The sequence below is a fragment of the Amyelois transitella genome, chromosome 15 (assembly GCF_032362555.1).
Source record: "Amyelois transitella isolate CPQ chromosome 15, ilAmyTran1.1, whole genome shotgun sequence".
NCBI classification, from domain to species: Eukaryota; Metazoa; Arthropoda; class Insecta; order Lepidoptera; family Pyralidae; genus Amyelois; species Amyelois transitella.
This window is the reverse complement of record NC_083518.1, coordinates 7,940,817-7,965,593: the sequence shown is the minus strand read 5'-3', so window position 1 is coordinate 7,965,593 and position 24,777 is coordinate 7,940,817. Positions and strand designations below refer to the sequence as shown.

At 36.1% G+C, this 24,777-nt stretch overlaps 1 protein-coding gene across 1 annotated transcript in view; it reads right to left on the bottom strand.

Annotated features, from left to right (window-relative positions):
• Nucleotides 1–4,204: 4,204 nt before the first annotated feature.
• Nucleotides 4,205–24,777, bottom strand: part of LOC106130298 (interference hedgehog) — a 46,054-nt gene continuing 25,481 nt past the window's right edge. The window contains exons 3-16 of the mRNA XM_013329113.2: nucleotides 23,862–24,091; nucleotides 19,719–19,904; nucleotides 19,154–19,335; nucleotides 17,784–17,985; nucleotides 16,247–16,460; nucleotides 13,495–13,625; nucleotides 12,689–12,758; nucleotides 11,646–11,749; nucleotides 10,441–10,568; nucleotides 9,185–9,341; nucleotides 8,620–8,829; nucleotides 7,871–8,057; nucleotides 7,008–7,099; nucleotides 4,205–6,647 (exon numbers count right to left, since the gene is read on the bottom strand). Coding sequence (XP_013184567.2) covers nucleotides 6,537–6,647; nucleotides 7,008–7,099; nucleotides 7,871–8,057; nucleotides 8,620–8,829; nucleotides 9,185–9,341; nucleotides 10,441–10,568; nucleotides 11,646–11,749; nucleotides 12,689–12,758; nucleotides 13,495–13,625; nucleotides 16,247–16,460; nucleotides 17,784–17,985; nucleotides 19,154–19,335; nucleotides 19,719–19,904; nucleotides 23,862–24,091 — 2,204 coding nt within the window. The 3' untranslated portion in view covers nucleotides 4,205–6,536. The remainder of the gene's footprint in view (nucleotides 6,648–7,007; nucleotides 7,100–7,870; nucleotides 8,058–8,619; nucleotides 8,830–9,184; nucleotides 9,342–10,440; nucleotides 10,569–11,645; nucleotides 11,750–12,688; nucleotides 12,759–13,494; nucleotides 13,626–16,246; nucleotides 16,461–17,783; nucleotides 17,986–19,153; nucleotides 19,336–19,718; nucleotides 19,905–23,861; nucleotides 24,092–24,777) is intronic.

Here is a 24,777-nt window from a genome sequence, read left to right as displayed (position 1 = left end):
TGTCGCTTCTCTCGCTTGATCAAACAATAGTTAAAATTATATTAACCTGTCACTATTAAAATCCGTTCAGCTAACGTGGTCTTTCAATCTTTTCAAGATTATAGGCTCTGTCTCCCCCTCAAAGGTTTAAGACATGACAATATACTCGTATATGAATGTAGTATTAACTAGCTATTGCCTGCGAATTCGTTTAATGTTCCGTTTTTCGGTTGATCTGAAACCTGATGAACGATGAACGATGATTCTAAAATATAACCTAATACCTTATTTCCTTTATACGTAAAAATCCCTTTTCGTATACGAGGCCCAACAAAGGACACGTGAATAAAAGACGTGTAATAACATTAGCCCACAAAACTTTCTTTGACAAAAATGAAAGCAATCAGTTAACTACGTGGGAAGTAACTTAGGCATTAATTGTACCCCTTTGTTAAGTTAATACTTCGTCAATATTGCTGATCGGATTATTATATAGTAAATTATGATATTAGTTTTCACGTTACTATTTGTAGTTAGGTATTTGATTAAGAGAGTAATTATAAACAATCTTCTTCTTCCTCCTGGATATAGTCCCGGGTACATCCTCACCACTCTGGAGAGGAGCCCGGGGTATGACCTTTACCATGAATCCTGGATCGGGTGAGTTTGTTTTTTTACACGAAGCGACCCCCATGTGACCTCCGCAACTTTGGCAGGAGAAGCTCACCCATAATGGAATGAGCCTCCAAATATAACCATGAGGTTACATATACAGATGCCTGAATATGCAGGATTTCTGACGATGTTTTCCCTTACCGCAAAGTAAGTATTCAAACTAATATACATACATAACTTCGAAAATTGTCATTGGTACGTGGCCGAAGTGGGATTCGAACCTGTGCCTTTTCGACCACCGCTCGCTCGCTCCAAACAATTATTAGCTATTTTTTCTCAAACAAATTCCCTTGCACTTTTACTAAACTTCGAAATCTATTAGCTATATTTTTCGATACAAATATCTCTTTACGATCTTTGATAAAATTTTCATAAAGCTTGTGTGTATTTCGTTAAATTATCTATAAAAATAAAATATACAAGCTTGATTATAAAAGCAATATGTGCCATGACTAATTGACCGGAACGCACTAAGAGAGCCATTATTCTAAACAACATGGCTGCCTCAATGGAAATTCACTTCCTGCTCTAATTGCCATGAATACGTTTAACATAAATCAGCGTTTTAAAAAACATGACGTTGCCTTGCAATGTTATAAACACTGTGATGCCCCGCTTTTGTCGTTTTCAATCTAAACTCTTAATCACAGCATGCATTGAAATTACTTTTGATAAGAGACTATTTTAATTATGTGTACATACATACATATGGTCACGTCTATATTCCTTGCGGGGTGTCTACCCCGCAAGGAATATAGAAATTATATAAAAAAGTTTGCGTGGATTGCCATTACTTTTTTAGATCCGTCCATGTCCCTTGCGGGTTAGACAGAGCCAACAGTCTTGAAAAGACTGAATGGCCACGTTCAGCTATTTAGCTTAATGATTGATGAAATGAGATTCAAATAGTTACAGGTTGCTAACCCATCGCCTAAAAAAGAATCCCGGGTTTGTAAGCCTATCCCTTAGTCGCCTTTTACGACATCCATGGGAAAGAGATGGTGATGATGAGAGACACCATGAGATATTGGTGCCGGGAACCACACGGCACTTAATTGTGTGTATGCCGATGGTATGCCGTTTATGCAATTAAATAAACTTATATAATAACTATATCAAGTTTCATGCCTAACGGGGTCGATAGAGCCGACAGTCCCGATAGATAGAAAGGCCAATGATTGATAGAATTGAGATTGAGGTCGTGTAGTTCCCGACATTTTAAAATAGCACTAGGACTATGACCACTGCCATATTAATAGGACCACTTCATCTCCTTCCCACGGATATCATTTCACTCATCTTCTCAGCATCTCCAAACCATAAACATTCCACTCCATTATTTTCACATCCACTTAAATCTATCATGAAAATAACAATACTTTTCATTCTTTAAAATATAGATAGATGAATCATATACCCATTTATTTGATAGTTTAAATTTAACTCGGACACTCTGTCGCAAGCCTTTAATAGACGTCCATTCGGTTCCTATGTCAACGTCTAAATGACAAATTATTTCGCTTCATTTCCACCGCTCATTCTTTTCAGGTGTATTGTTTAAATAAAGCACTTTTATAAAACAAAAGGCTCTATCAAGAAAATCTCGTGACCTTTCAATTTTCTTTGAAAGAATAGGGCCATGATCTTGTATAATAAGATTAAAAATTCCCGTGGACTGCTGAAAATTCGGACGTTTTGATAATTCAGGTGTCCCCAATATTTCAGAGTGAATCATTTATCGCTTCATGACAAAGCCCTCAGGGGTATCGTTATTTCGATTTAAAATTGCTGTAGATAAAAAACCGTCAAGTGCGAGTCGGAATCGCGCACCAAAAGTTCCGTGTAGTCTTGTATAGATAATGTAGTAGTAAAAAATTTTTATTCTAACTTACATGTTTATGGTTTCCAGGTTTATTTCTTTTGCATATAGTGTAAGACTAGTTTTCGTAAAATTTCACGATAACGAGTAGCGTACAAAAAGGTTTTAGTTAACATATATAGGTTGTAGTTAAATGCATGCAACATAAACACTTCCATATCTTATAAACGCGTTAAATTAAAAAAAGTTTCGATTGTTTACACAGATGAAAAATCCCGTACAGATGCGCATTTAATTTCTACTAGGTACAATTCGATATCTCTACGCTTTCCCAAAAAATTAAATGGTTCTGTCAGATAAACAATAAAGGGATGATCCTATGAGTGTACTCGTAAAGGCGTTTTTCCTTTTTTTTTTTTTATTTTGTGGGTTTATAAAAAAAAAGGTTGCAAATATTGTAAGGTGTAAATGTATTGCTGGAGTGAACACCTGTTCGGTACAACGTGTTATTTAAAATCAATTAAGAGTCTTTTATTTGGCGCTGTACTCACGCGAACAAAGCGCTTTTATTTCGTAATTTTTGTGAAAAATTATAAAATGAAAAGTGAACCGTGCAGGTGTACTTGATTTTTAATTAAAATATTTTGTTAAAACGGTGTGAAGTTATTTAAAAATAATAAAGAATAACTGGAAAATTTCAACCGAACGCTACCATTATTTTACATATGTACATACATACATAAAGTCACGTCTAAATCCCTTACGGGGTAGACAGAGCCAATATTCTTTAAAAGACTGATAGGCCACGTTCAGCTTTTGTCTTGATGATAGAATTGAGATTCAAATAGTGACAGGTTGCTAGCCCATCGCCAAAAAGAAGAATCCTAAGTTTATAAGCCTATCTTATATCGCCTTTTACGACATCTTTTTATTGGTGCCGGAAAGCACATGACACGAATATTTTAATTATTAAAAAAATGTGTATATTAGTTAAATGGTGGTGTTTTTGTTTTTGTTTTAAAAGTGTTAAGCTCATTAACTTATATTATCGTTTATGGTGAATGCAATGTTTTAAGATCCTATTTTCAAATTAGATGAACTAAATTTTAAAAACTAAAATTAAATTTTACTAGGCAACTCTTGAAAATAAATTATAAAATATATGTTGGTACTTAATAAACAATAGGCTTCGCATTCTTCATGAAAATGCCATAAAACCCTAAAGCGTCGACTGCTCAGTAATCACATGCTTACTTATAATATGAAGGAAATTCGCATCACAGTCCTCCGAATTCCAGTGTAAGACTTAATGTGAGTTTTATGAGACTCTAATGACCGCCGACGACGGTTGAATTCCGACGGTTTCACTAAGCGAAACATTATCTTACTTTTTCTGGATGGACCTGGTGGTATAGCGGTTAAAATGTGTCTGCTTTTACGCTAAGATCGCCGGGATTCAAATCCCGCAATAGTAATAATTACGACGTTACGTCATAAAACACCAAATAAAGTACTTGAAAAGAAATTATGTGATTCATAATGCACAAGCTATTTGTAAGGAACCTTTCATAAAAACCAATAAGTGAAATAATTTGAACTTTTATACTAACATAAACATATCTGTTTTGGGGAGCGAAGCATATGAATGCTTTTATATATCCCATAATGCGATATTAAAATAAAAACAATAAAACTTTTTAATTCATTTTATTAATAATATTTCATTCCTGTTTTGTTCTGCTAAAATAGTCACGAAATTTCTGGTAAATTCAATTCTTTATATATAATTTCTTAGTATACATAATGGCGCATCCTCACATGCCGCCGGGTTTGCCGCCGGCGTACAGACCGCCTTAATATATAAATATTAATTAATATAATATATATGTATATTATATATATATACATACATATATATTATATTATAAAGCTGCACGTGCGGAAACATGTCTGGACACGCCAAAATAGTGCAAATACATTGTAGTAAGTAGGTATAGTAATATTGAGTTATGTCATGTTACGTTTTTATAATTAAAAAATACTTTCATTAATAAACTCATCATCAGTCTATTACATTTTAAGATCTACTTCTCAAACGCTTATCCTTAGTGAAAACGTATCAAAAAATCAGTCTTACAAGCGAGTTACAGAAGCATTGTATTTGTACCTACGCCTTTATTTAGAGTCTAAGAAATACAGAGCGCAAAGCCTTTTTTTATTTCTTTTACCAGCTACCGTAGCACGCGCAGCGCCGTGTTTATCTTGCGAAAGGCTATCGCTGTTTCGTTTTATATACATACATACATATGGTCACTTCTATATCCCTTGCGGGGTAGACAGAGACTGAATGGCCACGTTCAGCTATTTGGCTTAACGATAGAATTGAGATTCAAATAGAGACAGGTTGCTAGCCCATCGCTTAAAAAAGTAATCCCAAGTTTATAAGCCTATCCCTTAGTCGCCTTATTTCGTTTTTTTATTATGACGTGATACAGGAAAGCGATAGCGTTTCGCGCGATAAACACGGCGTCGCGCTTGCCATGCTTCGCGGGCAGGCCGTTCTTTATTAACAGCATCTTCGGTCATTTCAATGTTCTTAATAAGAAATCGTGTCAGTCGTTCATTTGGTTCGAATAACAACAACAGCATGATAAAGAGTTACTGTTGTGGATCAATCCTTTATTGTAAATTTACGAACAATAAATGATGTATTCATACATACATACATAAAATCTCGCCTTTTTCCTGGAGGGGTAGGCAGAGATTACCTCTTTCCACTTGCCACGATCTCTGCATTCTTCCTTCGCTTCATTCGGTTTCGGGTACTCTTGACCTGACCCCTTACCAGGACGTCCTTCAGACCAGAATGTATTCATTATCTTATTAAAAGCCGCATAGTCGCATTAGCATGAATTTTTTTAAAAGAAATAATATTACTACCAAAAAAAGACGTTCGGATTCCCACGAAAAAGTAAAACAGACAGTCCATACCAATATTTTTCTTGAAAATAAAAAGATTAGGTAGGCAAAGATAAAAACATCCTACTATTTCTGGAGTTACCTACATCGGCGATAACTAATTGACATGTTGAAAGACGTATTTTGTAATAAATTGCTACTATTCATCTTCGCAAAAAGCGCGAAAAGATTTTGTAGTGTGGCTGTGTGTCGCCAACAACTAACTATAACAGACAACTACTAAAAACCGTGTGGCTTTTTTTATAGATGCTTAAAATTATTTTCTCTTGCAGTTAAAACATTTGAACATGACTTTTGTCTTATAAAGTAGTAAATTCTTTTACTTTATGTTTCTAAAAGTATGAGGGTACAAATGTAATTCACAACCTTAGAAATAAAAACCTCTTAGACAGCCTCCCATAAATAATTTTTAAAACCAATAACAAACTCAACAATTTGAAAGTAAGTACAATGCCATACACACAGAACAAAAGAAGTAGGTTATTAACCTAGAACTAGGTTACTAGATAAAATGGAAATCTCTTCGATTGAAATAACTTTCAAACATGATTGACAGAAGCACATAGAATTATATACCTGTTACATTTGCGAATTATTATTAGGCTATAGGTGTGTGAATGTTAAAAATTCGTTTTAAACCCTGAATCTAGGGCCGAGACATTCTTTCTGTAGTGCATCCATTTTATATAAAATATGTTTAAATGCATAGTCATAATACATTCAAGTAAACTTATACGTATACAATTATAAATTTCAGATCTATTTTAATTTCAAATTCAAGTGTTTTGTACAAAATGTATGTTTCTTAAGTCTTAATAACTAAATCTTTTACATAAGTAATACGTATGTGATGATACCTTCTTCGTTCCATCTCAACCAATTTGATACACAATTACACTAGACATATAAATTATTATTTTAATTACATTATAATTTTGTACTGTCAGTCCACGCTCAATATGGCAGTCGTTAAGTATCACAATTGTCCAAATCGTATTCCAATTCTACTGAATGGTAGTTTAATTTGAATTTGGCAACACTGGTTTGTTTTCAATTTTATATCACTTGAGTTCTAAATTCATATTCACACGTACTGCCGCTGCGCTGGACCGTTCTTTCTGGAATGTGGCAATGTGTCATCATTGCCAGTGTTATTGTTGTGAATAAAGGACATTTCAACGCCTCCATCTCCACCCTAAAAAAACATGATATTTTATATTACGGAACAAATTGTGTATTATGTATACTGGCCTACCATAGGCGTACCAAACCATAAACGGCTTTATTAGAACTACATGAAGCGTCTTGCAACGCACTAAGTTGTAAAGCTGTCAAATAAATCTTGAAATTAAGTTGCCATATACATACAAACAGACAAGTTGCCATATGAAATTTTTTTGTGTCACAACCACACAGTAACGTCACAATTAGGTACTCCCAGTACTCTGCCACTTCTACAGTCTAATATTATTCCGATATCTATGGTATGCATTGACGTGGCTGATTTTTATCTAGCTGTTTAGTATTCAGTCCCAAAGGTATTGATTTAATTTACCTCTGCATGCATCGGATTCGCAGTGATGGTGATTGGTACTTTAGCCGGTATATAGCCGTTGTTCCCACCGCTTTCAGGAACTGATTTTTCTTCTAGAACAAAAAGGAAACCAATAAAACCATTAATACTTATCTTTATGAGATCTATGTACAACAGTTGCAGGTACCATTTTGATCATGATGTCCTCAAAATGGCAAGAAGGGCACATGGAGGGGTTTTAGGAGTCCCACACTCTCCGGGGTGAAAATCCGGGGGGTAGTCCGTAAAAAGGATTTCCCATTAGATAACAAAAAAAATGATGATACCATTTTGAATATCCCAACTAATATTATAAATGCGAAAGTAAGTTTATTTGTTTCTTTGCTGTTACCTCTTTACGGGTTATCTACTGAAATAATCTTGAAATATCACTTAACTAATTAACAGCCTGGAGAATGATATAAGGTAACTTTTACCCCAGCAAATACCGCGAAGTTACCGTGGGATTTGAAAAAAACCTGTATTCTTTTAAAGATGGCGCCAAATTAGTTGCTTTTTGAAGGTGTTTTTAATTTCCCCGTTAATTTGTAGATGGCGTTACATTCGCCACTTTTGACAGATGCCACTAAATCCACGCGTGTGAAGCTGCATGTATCACTACATAGTATAAAACAAAGTCGCTATTTTAGTCTGTTTGTCTGTATGCTTAAATCTTTAAAATTACGCAACTGCTTTTGATGCGATTTTTTGTAACAGGTAGAGTGATTCAAGAGGAAGATTTTTATGTATAATAACATCTATTAAATAATTGTTTTTTTCCGAATTCTGCACCCGTGCGAAGCCGGGGCGGGTCGCTAGTAAGTTATAAAAAGCCACAGACTCACTGTTGGCAGGTCGTTTGGCCCGGCGGCACAGCACGAGGGCCACAGCTAGCACGACCAGCAAAGCAGTAGCGCCGACCGCCCCGCCGGCAGTGATGAGGGTCCGCGGCGCTGAATCTGGCTCTTGTTCTGGTGGTGTCCGCTCCCGGGGCGCCTCGTCTGTTACACTCTCGCGGAAGGTCTTCGCCTCCTGATAAATTAATGCATCATATGATCGGGTAATGACAGACAAACAAAAACGGTTTGACTGTCACCTACTAATTATGTTTAATTACTTCAATTAAATCGGTACCTATGTATATGTACATATGTACATATATACTTATACTGTAGCTGTGTAATAAGCGCTAGGAGAATACTGAATAATTAATACAAACAATACAAATAATTATTTTAGAACGTTTTCACAAGTTATATATTCAAAGTTCTCAGCGTTACTTTTAAAGCATTTCTATTTTAATAAAATAATAAGAATCTCTTTCCCGTAGATGTCGTAAAAAGCGACTAATGGATAGGCTTTTATATACTTGGAATTCTTATTTTAGGTGACGGGCTGGCAACCTGTCACTTTATATGAATCTCAATTCTATCAGTAAGCCAAACAGCTAAACGTAACCTATCAGTATTTTCAAGACTGTTGGTTCTGCCTACCCCGCAAGGGATATAGACTGACTATGTATGTCATAAATATGGTGACAAAACAATTAGATGATTGATTTCTGTAATACTCATATCGCAATAAGTATACTAACCTTGATAGTACTAAAGTTGGACGGCGCCTGCGCTGTGTACGCCAGCATCTTGAACTCGTACTTTGTACCCGACTGGAGGTAAGACACGACCGCCGATCTAGCCGCTGCACCGTTGGGTACCATCACTTTCTCATACTGCCCAGCAGTGGACACAGGTCTATAGTACACGTAGAAACCTTCGGGCTGTATGCCTCCTTCGTCGCTATACCACTGTGGAAGAAGAAGTGAATTGAAAATAAAGAAGAAAAAGAGAATAAGTAGATAGAGATAGAGGATAGATGTCTTTAAGATGTGTTACTATAGAAGAATTCTTGAGCTATGTTAGACTAAATTCGGAAGCAACCAAGCAATTCAGTACCATGCAGGGACTGTCTTTCATCGTCCAAGCTCGATTTCTTTCATTTGGGAGTAAACGATTTGACTTAATTAAAAACTATTCCGGCCTTGACATCAAATCTTAAGGAAGATTGGCGTACTACACGGCATGGCGTTTTCAATAAAAATAATCTTCCTTGAAGGCAGAATACCTTCAGAACAATATATGTTAAATATATAGTATACATACAGTCCAGTTTAGCTGCACACTGTTTGAAGACAACGGCTTGACGGACACCAACGTGGGTGCCGCCGGCGCTTGGAAGCCGCCCCTCTTGAGGAAAAATGGCGGGCTGCTCGGGCCTTGCTTGTTGTCCTTGTTCGAGTACACGGCAGCTACGCGGAACCTTCATGATAATAAAATTCATTAAACTTCTTTGTTGCCGTGTGGCTACGGGCACTAATAAAAAAAAATATAGGACCACTCGTCCCAACATCTCTTCATTCGCGACTAAGGGATAGGCTTATAAACTTGGGATTCTTCTTTTAGGCGATGTCACTATTTGAATCTCAACTCTATCATTAAGTCAAACACCTGAACGTGGCCATTAGTATTTTCAAGACTGTTGACTCTGTCTAGCCCGTAAGCGATACAGACTTGAATGTATGTATGTATTAAACTTGTTCACTTCCTTCATTAACAGTATGATATAATTTGCTTTAATTCGTCCTGTCATTTGCATTTTAGCAACGACGTTTGACCAACAAACGGTTCGACGACATAATTCTTCGTCATTATTAACTTTTCGCCTTTGAATAATTGGTAGACAAAAAGTAAGACACTCTTCTGTCGATAAATGCTTTGAAGACAAAAAAAACGCCTGTTGACTTAACGCTCCAGAACAAAAAATTGTGTCTTGGAACTATTTGAAGAACAACAGTTTCCTACATTATTTCACTAAACAATCGGACTCGTGTCATTACACACACTCATCGTACTCATGTTGTATTTTACGCTTTAAAACTACTCGTACCTACCTCTTTTTATTTTTCCCTATTTTTTAAACCAACCATTTCCACTCTTTTTGTAAGTATTTTCCCTAGAATATTATTAGGTATATCTATCCATACTGCAAAGGATGCAGAAGAGATTTAAGAGATATCTCCTAACGCACTGTTTTAAATATAATTTTGCAGAAAACTCTGAAATTTCAGAATGATGCAGTAAAGAATAATTTTATTGTTAATATTATTTTGTGTGGCGACATCTACCTATACGCCACAAATCACATAAGTAAAATCACGCGACTCTATCAGTCAGAAACAGCCAAAAATCTAAATCGCGCAAGCAAAGATTTCACGGATTAGAGAATATATACAACCTCCGATATAACATCGTCGGAACCGCGGTTTCCCAGGCACCTAGCCTGGTGGAAGGTCTTCTCTTTGGTGTCGGTCGAGCCATAATCATCGCTCCCGCTACAATATGTAATTTCGAATACTCACTTGTAATAAGTGTTGGGAGTCAACCCATCAATCTGGTGAGTGTGGGTGACCGGCTGGATCATGAAGGAATCTGTCTGCCACTCCCCCTTATCTGAGTTGTTTTTCGAGTCCACCGCTCTGTATTGTATCTGCAATCATAATAAATAATCCCATATCTTTTAAAATTACTATGGTCTCCGCCCGAGTGAAACTTAAAATCTCGTTATTTTCTATTTCCGCGGGAATTTTGGGAAATCATCTCTAAGCGCACCACACAAATCTACTTACATGAAAAATTTCAAATCGCTCAACAACACCCAGCGGTGGCTGTGCGTTATTTGTCAGTCAGTCTATCAGTAACAGAACAGTTTTGTATATACTTATGTATAGATGAAAAAACATAAATTCAAACCTATTTTATAGTATAAGTAGTAAGTAATATTCACGTTAAAGCTCATTATTCACATTAAAAATCTTGGTGACCTATTTTTGTGTGATTGTTAAAACCACACACCTCTTTTTGCGTGGGAGTTATATCTATCGAATCAAGAATGAAAAGAAATACTAGTCTTACACATAAAATGAAAAAGACTAATGGTCGCTGTAAATCTAAATAGGCTCCTTTTACAAGAATAAAGAAAAACAACCTAAAAATAAACAATGTTACTCACAAAGCGAAATAAAAACGGAACGAAAAGCGGCAAAGTATAAAAATAGCTCTTGAACCTAATCCGTCTTTATTTGTCGTATCAGATAACAATTATATATTAAACTGTAAGAAAAGAAAAGTAGGTTTAAAACAAGGTTCATTTAAAAGTTATAATGCCTTTCAATATCTAAGTACCTTTGCTATCATCCGTAGGGAATAATTATTTGCTTACAATTTTGCAATGTGTTATTTTTCATTTTACTTCATTAGTACGGTTGATCATGACAGCCTTTTACAAATCCAGTCTCGGATATTAAACTACCGCAAATAGGTGATTCGATATAGTAAGAACCGTCTGACGTATTAAACTAATATTAATATTATTTGTACCTTAAAGAACCTGGATCAAATCAGGGACGTCCTGACGAAAGGTCAGGTCAAGAGTAGCCGAAATCGACGAGCTTGCATTCGGACAATTATAAATGGGGATGTAACGGAGGTATGCAGGGACCGTAGCAAGTGGAAAGGTGTAGTGAAAGAAAAAAAGAAGCGTAATTTAATGTATATATGTATGTACCTTAAAGAAGTCGACGGGTAGCCCGCGGTTGGCGTGAGTCCAGGTCAGCATAACGCTCTCGTCGGAGAAACGGGTCACGTTTGGTCGAGAAGGCGGCACCAGTTCTATGACAATACAAACAAACTAGATTCAAACGAAAACGGTTTTGTTAAATATTACCTACGAATTTTAATTTTACGTCCTTGTCCGTCGGGACAGATGTCCGTGTAGATCAGAGAAATCAGAATAATATAAGACTAATGGTCAAGTTTAAAAGATAAAACTCTTTGTTGCACCATAAAAAATAGAAAAACAGAAAAAAAACACAGGTTATAAGGTACAAAGGCGGACTTATCGCTAATGCAACCTCTTCCAGTCAAACTTATAGTGGGAGAAAACTAAAAAATATAAAGGCGATTGGCAAGACCTTATGTTTAAGGAAATCGTTGAAGTACCAAATTGAAATTTATATTAAGGTTTCTACTCTTGAGACTACAGTCTCAAGTCTCAACTACAGTTAACAAAATATAACTGCAAAGTATAAAACATTTCGCCCACCAGCCAGCGTAGACATCTGTCTATGCTGGCCTCGAGTTGTCAATAAAAACAATAAAATATCAGGGAAAACATTTACTCAAGAACTTCTAGGTTCGGACTAGACGATTGAGCGTGCTAGTGTTATCAATGCTAACCTGAATATTAGCCTGAGTTTTTATTCAATCATATTAATCAGTCTTTGTTTGAGTACATGAAAAGTTCGTCACAAACGATGTACTAATTGTCCATATGTTAAAGATAAATTTGACTTGAATATTTTGAAATAGAATTAAAAGGCATCTCGATTCTCTCCAAAGACTACATATGTACATAGGGAGTCAAGATAGCTTTTTCAGGAAAAAAAAAGATGTCTGTGCTCGTGGAAGATAAGACTAAATTATATGTAACTGTTTTTCTGATTAAAATGTTAAAACAAAAATAATGAATCTCAGTTACTTTCACCCACTATCGACTGACCGATAACTCTACCAATGTGAAATCCAGTATTATTTAGAAACCAAACTCACGTTTACGCTTCTTGTGCTTCTTAGAAGGTTGTGAACCGTGCATTGTCTTGGATGAATCTGCTGTATATTCCTGAAATCGTTTGGAATGTTAAAATATGATGGAAACATAAGGAGAAATCTTCGACTTGGAAATGATTTAATATCGACGTTCGACTTTTGTTTTACAGGCACATGGCTCAAATCAATTCAGGTACTTTCCGTTCTCTTTCAAGTGTAAATTAGAAATATCGATTGCCAAAGTCAGTGGTTTCCACTGTTTCCACCGTATCTGCGTTCTTGTAGACCGAACCAAAATTTAATTTACTACGCTCCGTACAAACATGCACCCCGACACTTTATTTAAATGGGTCTGTTTGCGTTTGCAAGTTTTTCATTAACTCGGTTGATACGAAAATATGGTTTCGATTAAATTCTGCAGCGCAGCGGGCCCGCGGAATATTACGCTATCCACCAGTGTCTACTCGGGAAGTGTAGCCGGAATGATGCCAATTTCCAGCTAGGTGTCTGTTGTTTGCAATGCAGAAATAAAGAGGTTAATGTTGAGAGTAAATATTTATACCGACTGGTAAGCTTTCTTATAATAGTGACTGAAGCTGTTCTTTGACGGTTGTTTGCCATACGAACAGTTAGACGACAAGCGGATAGGATGTTAATCTTCGAATCATTAATCGATAGAATGGACTCCTCTTTCCAGTCGACTAATCGTCTGCCGATGACCAAAAATTTAATCGTCGAATCATTTGTAGACCAATCAACCTACAGTATTTCACAGCTTATTTTGATTTTATTTTATACTTTTACCTTACCTGATTAGATATTTCAACGGGCACGACACTCAACAGCGCGGCGTCGTACGCGCAGCCAAGATCATTGCAAGCCATGCACTGCACTATACCGGCGTGTTTCTTCTCCACGCGCTCTATGAAGAGGCTGGTGTCTATGGACAAATTTAATCATTTTTACACACACATCAATGATAAGGGTCAAAAGCGCAGAACGGGATCATGTCCACTAAGGTGAGGATGTTAATAGGCCTTTATGCCAAGAGAAATAAGGACAATAGTAACAGTTACAAGATAGATAATGTACTATGTCAAAATAATAGTATAATGCAATACGAAAGTTTAAAATCAGTTATAAGATGGTCGCCATGAGTAGGCAAGACGGCAATGGCCCTAATGTAGTAATCGGCAGACGATGTCAATTCAGAGATGGCCCAGGAAATATAGCAAAATCAACACGCTAGAATTAGTCCACTACGGTGATACTTTAGTCTAACGTAAAGAGAGTGAAAACTATTTCAAGAGAGGGTCAGATTTTTATATCTCGAACTGTACCAAACATTTACAGATACAGTGGTATATGACCATACAAGAATCATCATTTTTTGGGACGTTAATTAATGTAACGCAACCTTTATTTACTTACAATTATTATACAAAACTATGAAAGAAAAACCTTTAAATATTTACTTTATACAATTACAGTCTGATGAAAGAAACATAAAAGAAAAATAAGCTGAAACTTGTCGGGAAAATGTGTTGAATATTCCGGAAAACTACAAACGAACTAGGTTTGTGGAGTAACTTTGTAATAGAAATACCTTGTACATAACGAACTTGGGAGTTTTTGCCAATTTTATTTTTATAAAAATAAACCAACTCTACGTTTTACCCAAACCTTTAAGGAAAAGTCACAAGCGAGATTTTCCACCGACTTCTACTCAACTGATGAGAGTACCTTCCCGAGAAATATGAAAGCTAAATATTTTTAATCTATACTTATTAACTAATGAATAGTAAATATAAAGAGGTAAAGTTTATAAGTGAAGTAAAGGTCAACAATCTTGATACGTCTTTTTATTGAAAATGCATTTCTAAATTATATATTTTTCATATCCAAAGTGAAACTCATTATGAAAAGTGTAATTTCATTTGCTTTTATTCTCATGGTTGTAAATTAAATTTTAAATATTTTTCAACGAAAACATATCAAAATGAAGTTTTATTTACCTTCATTTCAGTTGCGAAATAAATGGACAATTACTTCCTTTGTTTGTTTGTAATGGCTAGTCGTCGGAAATACTGAACCAATAATGAAAATTCTTTAACTGTTAAAAAGATACTTCATTGGCTATTATGTTTGTACTACAGTCGAAGGAGTGGCGGGCCGTTGGAATATTTAAAAAAATTTGCTTACCAATTAAATTAATTACCTATTTTTCCAAACTTATTAATAAGCAATACTTTCAAAATTACATATTATTCATTTGTAAAATATTTTTTATCATTTTTGTAATCCCAACTTATATTATAATTGCGAAAGTAAGTTGGTTAGTTCGGTCGGTTAGTTCTTGAAATTCCGCATATCTATATTTCCTAAAAAGGACATTAGGTATCTTTTATCTCAACAACCTAGGGATTTGCGAAAAACCTGTGTTACTAAATAAATAAAAAATATTAAATAAATCACTCGTCCGTTAATTTTTCCTTTAAATTTTAAGTGTAATTGGCGTAAAATGGATGCAGACAGAAAATATAAATAAAATTAACAACTGTCTGCCATCCACACAAAGAGACAAAGGTTTGTTATTATATATATTCGTTTTATATTCAGATTTGTCGGCATTTTTATGAATAAAAAGGCATAGGTATAATATCAAAAACAAGGGCGATAATTTTGCGGCTGGGCTCAATTTGGTTAATTGCCCGTGGTTTTGCCGTTAAATAACTACAATATTTGAAAACATCATTAAAAGTCGCCACTCACTAACAATTTTCCCATTTTCACTGGCCATTACGGTTTGAAGTATCAATCGAGACACTTTATGATATGGAAATGTATGAAAACATCGTTTGCCGGTCCGACCGCACCGCAGAATTTTAATTATTATTCTGTGTATTGTTATGACCGAAATGTATTTTTTTTTGTTTTTCAGCTAGTGAATATAGTCACATCAACAAAAGAATTTTATTTAATTCTGTATAAGGCATTTGTCTTCCATCTCACCTGATGGTAAGTGACAATGAAGACAAAGATGTTACACGCCTATCCAATAGATACCCATTTTTTGTCGTTTTGTCATCATCATTTTCATTTGCCCGTATTCCCGTTTGAATGTGTAGCTGATCTAGTGATTCTTGACAAGTTTACAGGTTTGAGTCTTCGTCATTAACCGTAGTCACTATATACTATAAAGAGATACAAATTGTTTATTTGTTTGAATTTTTCTGAGATGCCCTTCATCTCAGAAAAATTCAATCGATCTTGAAAATTGTTTCACTGTTCAAAATACACCCACGATGTTTGAAGACGGCCACGTTCAAATGTCAATGATAGGATTGACATTGAAATAGTGACAGGTTGCTTGGTCTGCAGGCGTTAAAGGCTATGTATCTACGTATGGCGAAGCCGAGGCGGGTTTAATACAGAACATAGGTTAGCAAATTTTGTAGGGGGTCAGACAAGATTTCAGGGAAAGCAGAGTTACACTTAGCTCCTACGATAACCGGAAGATTGGCAAAGTCTTGATGATATGGGATACATGACTTTTCTTACCATTAGCACGGATTCCTTTCCCGCCAATCTTCTCAGCGTTCAACAGCCAGTTTACATTTGGTGGGGGGTACCCCTGCAGGGCTCCACAGTGCACCACGGCGGAGCCTCCCTCGCTCGCGTTTACGTTGGCAGCAGTGCCGTTCCAGCGGGGCGCGAGCAGGGCTACCAACCTCCAGGAACGACGGATCTTGTTAGCTGAGCACGTATACACGTCCTGGGGAAAAGATTTTCGTTTATGGTTTACGAAACGACGGGATGAACTTCAACACCATGTATAATGATGATGAAGTACCTATATTGGGAGATAGAGACGAGTAAAACCAAGTAATTTTACTAACGTTATTATGTATTAAGCGACAATTTGATGGTGAATAATGAAAGTCATTTTACACATAAAACATTCTTCTTCTTCTTATGGTGCCTTCTTATTACGAAGGTTGGCGAGCATCAGGGTTACTGCACTCTCGAGATAGCTGCTCGGAATAACGATGTAGTACTGACGCGGAACCACTAACAGAGATCAACAAGCCACCTCTTTCTTCAACCTGGTCTTCGGATGAACCATGAGGTTCAAAATATGGGATAAGGTTATTCTACTCATAGTTTTACGACTAAATATACTTTGATAAACGATATAAGTCAATTTACCTCTATTGCGCAATTTCAATCTCATGCACTTGCTTCAAACTTTAAACTCGTTTTTTGTCAGTTAATACATCCATGCCTTCAGACTTATACAAAAGGTTACGCCCAGCATCGTATTCATTACGTCTATACAAATTAAATACACCCAATATCGCCCTGTACATTTCCTTTCATTGGAATTACGTGAAGACATGATCACAAAGTCTGACGGGTTATTGTTTTAAGTTAGTTATCGACGTCTCATTCAATTTAGCTTTAATGTATTTATTGAACTGAGGGCGCTTTATCAACACCGTAAAATGTTTTTGGTTCATTTAACTGTCTTTATTATCCCGTCTTGCTTTAAGAGCTAAGATATTAAGAGACGCTGTATCGAATTCACTTAAGAATGAATTACTCCATTCAGTAGATTCGGTAGTAGATAAATAGATAAGAACCTATAGCAAGACTTTTACCAGAACAAGAGTCACCTCTTTCACAATTTGTCTAAAGTCAAGAAAGTAAAGGTTCATCAATATTTTCACGGTTTCAATTCTTATGCGTATCTTGGTTTTTATCCATAAGTTAAAAAATTAAGAAAAGATATCTGATGATTCTAGTTTTCATAATCAGACTTAACTGTTTCATTATCAAAAATCCGTTGTATATCAAACTTTTATCTAAGACATATCCTATGCTATTTTGTTCACCTATACTCAGAAGTAAGAGGTGCCTCTATTTATCCAAAGATTCAATTAATAGAAACAATTTAAATCCTAGGTTATATTCTATCATTCAACTATTGTTGAAACATTGAAGTTTGTGTTCAACGGTATATCCTAGATGATACCGAAATTGTATAACATTATTTTGTAGAAGTGTTGAAGAAAATAAATATACATTTATCTATTACCTCATCCTCAGTAGAAAACGAGGCGATCGTCAGCTCGTGATCGTGGCGGTGGTTCAGCCCGCTCTTGCCTCGACTCCAAGTGACCCTGGGCGGAGGAGAACCCACGATGCCGCACCAGAGAGAAACGGAGCTGTTCAATTTGACCGGCAACGTAAGCTCGTGGTTGTTCTTGACGCCAACTTCGTCTTCTTTTTCTAAAAACCTGAGGATACGGAATCATAGAATGTGTGAGAATACGGATATTGTTGTAGTAATGCTTTGCATGTAAATAAACATTAGTGATGACATAATTTATGAGGAACTTTAGTGGCTAAAATTATCTAAAGTCAAAATTTTCATATCGGCGATGGTTTAGCCCACCAGTCACTATCTAAATGTAGCCTTTTCGTGACCGTTGGCTCTGTCTACCCCATAAGGGATAAAAACTTTTTTTCTCTAATCTTGACTCTTTCGTTTGCGTCAAAGAGTCACATAAACATGCAACGGATGATAATGTGTTGTAAAAAAAATGTATTTGTTTTTCTATTGCCTACCTGAAACCAACCCACTTTGAAAAAAGGAATACATCTAATATGTAAATGTGTGTGACCTGAATACATTTTTGGGTTGCTTTTTATTAACCTGTACTTTTAACGTGTACCTACAAAAGTTAAATTCATTATTCAAAAATTTTAATTATATTTTTCAGACGCCTGACCAGTTTCCTTGCATAAGAAAAACCGGAATAGCCGAGTCACAAACCGTGAAATGTAACTCAGAATATCGCGGCTACTACCTTTTGAAACTGGATATTAAGATGCACCTAGTATATTTTTTAGAGGACTAATGAAATATTTTTCATGTTCTCTTCTCTCTTCTTCAGCGTTTATTCGCCCACTGCGGGGCATATGACTCTCCAATGTCTTTCTATCTACCTCTATAAAGGTTTTCTGGTCCAGGTTATCCCGGCATGGTTTTTTTATCGTCGGACTTTTTATGTTACTCTGATCATAAACTTTGATAATCATCTTACTGCGGTTAATACCGATAGTATCTCACCCTTATAAAATACATCCTCATTGATTCTGAAAATAAAGAAACGACTCCATGGTACGCCTAAATACACGATCCTGGATTGGATATGTCAAGTTTTTAAACGAAGCCACTACCTTATAACCCCGTAATTTAGTTGCCTGAATGTGCAAATTTCCTCTCTATTTTCACCCTTAACAGACCTGCTAGCTGTTACTTCTTCCCCACATCCTCTTGTTCATGTAGTACGAAAAAACTAGTGGAGGCTATTCTTAAGTTGTCGAGATAAAAGTCCAGAACAACATCAGTCAAATTGTATCAGATAAAGTAAATACAAAACCACAAGAAATCATTCTCACCTGGCTTTCCCATCTTCTCCTCGTTCAACCTTCAAGATTATCTTCTCTATCTCTTGGGGCGTAACCTCTTCTTCCTTAATCAGTTCGTTTCGTGCTGAACAGACGTATGTGCCACTATGTTCTGACGTGACATTGTGTATGACCAGCACCCCGTGTTTGGTGTTAACAGGAGTCTTCGAGTGCTGAAAGGGAAGAAGCATTGACTTCTTTTTTCAAAGGATCTTTAATTTTGAGGGTCTTTATTTCGTTTGTAATCTAATTAACGTTACATTTTTTATACTAAAGTTACATTTGCCTGCAATGTGTACATCCATGTTATGCCAAATTAGAATATGTACTGTTCAATTGCAAATCTGGGGAAATTCTCTCTCACGCTCTACAGGCATTCTCAATTCCCGATATAGGCGACTTTCAAAGCAACCTACACGCAGAGAAGAATTGTCTTTATTATTAAGTCAGTCAGTCAGTCCGTGTTATCACTTATTAACTTAAATAGAAGGCGTATAATTGAAACAAAGCAGTTCTAGTAGTAGACAAAAAGACTATCTATGTATTATTCACAAACCTTAGTCTCCCTCCACCACTGCACCACGGCCGCTGGCTCCGACTCCGGTGTCCTGCAGTGCAGAGCGACGGTGTTGTGGGGAGGCACGGAGACCAGCCTCTTGTGATGACCTCTGGTGCTCAACCTGGCCACTGACAGTCTCGCTGGCACCGACACCAGACTGATGGCCGCGTATGATACCACACACTGAAAAAGAAATGTGCTGATGAATGCGTCTATTAATAGAAGCTATTAAGAATACCAAATATTGCAAAAACGTTGACGGAATGAAAATTCTCATAAAAGATGCATTTAAAATAGCATACCTAATGCTAAAAATAAAAAATAAATAAATAAATGCTTACTATACCAGTGCAAAGGGTGTGCTGGCCTATAAATCTCGTTAAATTTTATCAGAAGGGGAATACCCATACAAACACCTTTCACAATTTCTATAAATAAAAATCTTAAAACTGTCTATGGTTTTGTAGAGCAGAAAGATTTGTATAAGACTCTTAAAGATTACCCAAAGTTTCACAGATAGGAACAAAATATACTCTTGGAAACAAGCCTAAATGTTAATTAAAAGTTTGAGGCTAGGCCTTCTTAAGTTAGATTCATCAGCCCGAAGTCAAGAAATATGCAGATTAGCGTGAAATCTATAATCAGACCAACTAATCTAAAGTTTCTAGAAACATGATTTGAATCTTGCCGAATCGGTTAAAAGCCATTACAACTTACGAAATCTAACTTTACATGATGAAATTATTATTGACTTGTTACAATACGTGAAACATTCGAGAGACTAGTTTTTTAGTTACGTAGGTATATTACGGGGTCAGAAGACATCGGGTGGAATTTTGCAGATTCAGACAACTAAGTGTGTAACCTTGATAGAATATGAGTTAAGTTCCCCTGCAAAAGAAACTTTTTGTAAAACACTGACCGTCCGACTTAAAAAAAAATAAAGGTAAAACCCCAGCTTCCTCTCCAGAGATACCATGAATATGATGAAATACATGCAACATTTCATTTCTACAATCGTAAATCGAAAGCGATAAAAATACTATCTATCAAACCGTCAACATTTATTTTTCCGGTAATGGGAAAAGATTAACTTGGGCCTAATGTATCGGAAAAGTTCTTTGTAGTAAATATTTTATTAGTTGAGGTGACCTCAGTTTCCCAGAGACACTTACTACCTACTTCCCGAGATTATTTTTTATGGATTTTAGATACATACATACATATTAACACGGAGAGTGTGGAGGGAAAAGTCGGAGTGGGAAGACCTAGACGAACGTATCTTGATCAAATTAAGGACGTCCTAGTAAAGGGTCAGGGCAAAAGTACCCGAAACCACCGAGCTTGCATGAAGAGAGTTATGAATGTGGATGAAGCGAAGGAAGTATGCAGAATTGTGTCAAGTGGAATGAGGTAGTCTCTGCCTACCCCTCCGGGAAAGAGGCGTGATTTTATGTATATTAACACAATCGTGTGCCCGCAAGGTATAATCATACCTTGCGGGCTAGAAAGAGTCAACAGTCTTGAGAAGACTGAAAGGCCACGATCAGCTGTGTGGCTAAATGATGGAGTTGAAATTCGAAGAAAATGCTGCTGTGCAGTTTATTACCGCTTCTTCTGCACTGACGCCTTGGAAGCGGCAGTAAACTTAGTTTTAAGTAGATAATTTATTTAACTTCAACCAAATGTTGTGAAACCAAAAATTTTTTACAATTATTAAGCGATATGAAGTATCCTATAATAATGAATAAAAATGTTAAATTTGAATTTGAATAGTGACAGGTTGCTAGTCCATAAGGACAATCCCAAGTTTATAAGAAAATAAATGTCATCAAAATAAAATTGCGTGTATAAAGCTTTTTTTTACAGGGTTTCGCTTTTGTTATATGTGTTTATGGGAAACCACTCAATTTAATCGTCGAAAATCGTCAACAGTCTTGAGAAGACTGAATGGCCACGTTCAGCTACTTGGCTTAATGATAGAATTGAGATTCGAATAGTGACAGGTTGCAAGCCCATCGCCTAAAAAAGAATCCCCAAGTTTGTAAGCCTATCCCTTAGTAACCTTTTACGACATCCATGGGAAAGAGATGGTCCTATTCTTTTTTTATTGGTGCCGGGAGCCACACGGTGAAAATTTTCACCGTGTGGTTAAACGCTTAACGCATTAAAATTCATCTTGTTCATATTACATCGTCGCTACGTCGCAAGTCTATGTGAGAATGTTTGTTTCATGTTCATGCTTTATCTACTCGATCAATTTTCATAAAATTTCGCTAGGTAATGTAATAAGGAGTAATGAAAAAGGGAAAATGTTTCAAATCTTAAGAAAAATATCTGCTTCCCGTGGGACTTGCGCGTAATTACAGTATGCGTGGGTGAAGCCCCGAGCGAAAGCTAGTAGAAGAAATTTTAATTTGTCATTGGAACGACTAATCCCATAGATGTCGTAAAAGGTGACTAAGAGATAGAGGATTATTCTTTTAGGCGATGCGCAATGGGCTAGCTATATCTCACTATTTGAATTTTAATTCTATCATTCAAGTCAAGACTGACTGTGTCTTCCCCGCAAGATGTGATCATAATTATGTATATGTAAGGCTGTCTAATTTTGATGAAAAGTTTGTTCAAGCGAAACATCGTTTAGTAGGTACCCAATGTAAATCCATTTAACCACTTGTGGCTTTAAAGTTTAATACAAATTGCAGAGCAAACTAATCAAAACATCATTAGCCGAAACTGAATTGCAACTAAAATTGCAGGTACATAAGTGCGAGCAGTTGAAATCGTGAAGCATGCAATTTGGCTCGCTCTTCTAAGCAAAATCCTAGCCATTTAGAAATATATTTCAAGTAGGTACGCCAACAAAGTTACAAATTAACTACGTATATAAACTTGTAGCTGTTGCCTGGGTTTTACTTCTAAAGAAATTTTCTGTTTCTTTCTTCTTGTCTTGGCGATGGGCTATAGCAACCTACTATTTGAATCTCAATTCCGTCAGTAGGCTGAACGTGGCCTTAAAGTCTCTTCAAGACGTTTGGCTTTGTCTAACCCGCATAAGATATAGACATGATTATATGTATGTAAAAAAAGGGAATAAAGGCGTGATTTTATGTATTTATGTATGTAGAAATTATAAAATTAATCGTAAGTATACTACTCATGCATTAAAAAAATATGGTTATAAACTTGAGATTCTACTTTAAGGCGATGAGATAGCTAGCAACTCGTCACTAGTTGAATCTTATATTTACATACAGCTATTATATACAGCTAGAGTGGCCTTCAAGTTAGTTCTTTTAATACCGTCAGCTCTGTCTACCCCTTAGGGGTAAAGATGACTTTATATGTATGTTTGTATGTAAAAAATATGTCCTCTCATATAGTAGCCGGATTGTTTGACATTATTTCATAACAATAACAGATATAAATCAACTTTAATGCAACAAGCAATAATTCTTTTTTAATGGACAGCTGATAGAATAATAAAGATTTGTTGTTACCTTCTACAGCTCTAGCAAAGATCATACAACCAATTGGATTGGTTGATCAAATTGAAGATGAAAGTCGTCTAGTGGTCATCGTAATTACAGGGCCGCCAAAAATTTCCTAGGCATACTCTAGCGTAATGACAGGACAGCTTCTTAAACTTGAACACTTTCTCTCGTCTTTGAAGGACCGAGGGCCAAACAACTTTAATTTATTTAAAGTAGTTTTTTAAAAAAGTTATTCAACGCTCGGTGGCTTATTGTCAAAAGTTGACGAACATATCTTGATCAAATTAAAGTCATCCTGGCAAAGGGTCAGGTCAAGAGTACCCGAAACCGCCGCGCTTGCATGAAGAGAGTAATGAATGTGGATGAAGCCAAGGATTGATGCAGAGATCGTGGCAAGTGGAAAGATGTAGTCTCTGCCTACCCCTCCGGGAAAGAGGCGTGATTTTATGTATGTTAGGTATGTATGTAAATTTAGATTTTCTAAACAAAATACCTTAAACCCAAAACGCGTTACACCACTCATGGCCAATGGCCATATATCACCGAATTATTTTATCCTGAAAACCTCCCCTGGGACAGTGGATTTAAAGACCATTCAGGTGAAATTTAATTTCCATCGACACGTAAAACATAACCAACTTACCTGATAAAACTTAGTTGTAATCTCTGGTCCAACTTCAATATCCAGTCTCGTAGAGGTGAAGTCTTTATCAGTAGCTCCTTTTAGTTCAGTCCACTGGTCAGGCCCATCTGCAGGCCGCCAACGCCAGAATAATCTCTCCCCGGGGACGTTCACCTTGCAGACGAAGGTAACGTTGTCTCCGGGTGGCGCAGTGATGGATTCAGGAGACCGTGTGAACTTCATCGCGATGTCTGAAATAGAAAGATATTTTGGTTGTTACAAGGTCTTAAGGACAATTTTTATAGGTGGCAAGTGACAAGATCAAAAAGCATCGTCTTGCGGTCCCATGTCACTATCATTAACCCTTCATAAACAAATAATATCTTCCTATCTTTCACTGTAACATGTCATGTGCTTGATAAAAATATTTAAAATCTAGCTTACGATCTTGTAATACTTTGCTTTTAATAACCAGTACATAAAATATTATTGGCAATGCGTTATTTCCTGAAAGAGTTAGATGATCTAACGAAAGATGTTTTAATTCAACCAAAATGGGCCTTGAGCAAGTAGGTAATCAACTTACAGTTCGTTATCTTCATAAAGTATATAATACTGCAAAGTATAATATCCATTCGCAGATTTTTGTTAAATTACCTCCAATGATATCAAAAATAACTTGTTTAGAAAGACATACCTATTTATAAATAAAATATGAATCGTTATCAAAAGAAGCTCGAATGAAAATCACTCAATTTGCATACCAAGAGCTTGTCCGCGGTGTAGGCGTTCAAAAAATGCAATAAAAGCAATCGCAATGTCCTTCATGTCTTATAAGCTCACGTCATTTTTTGTCTTAAATTATTTACTAGGGTAACCAGACATTCGACTTTCAGGCGCATATTTAAAAATATTTTCAAAAGTATGAGTTTTGGAT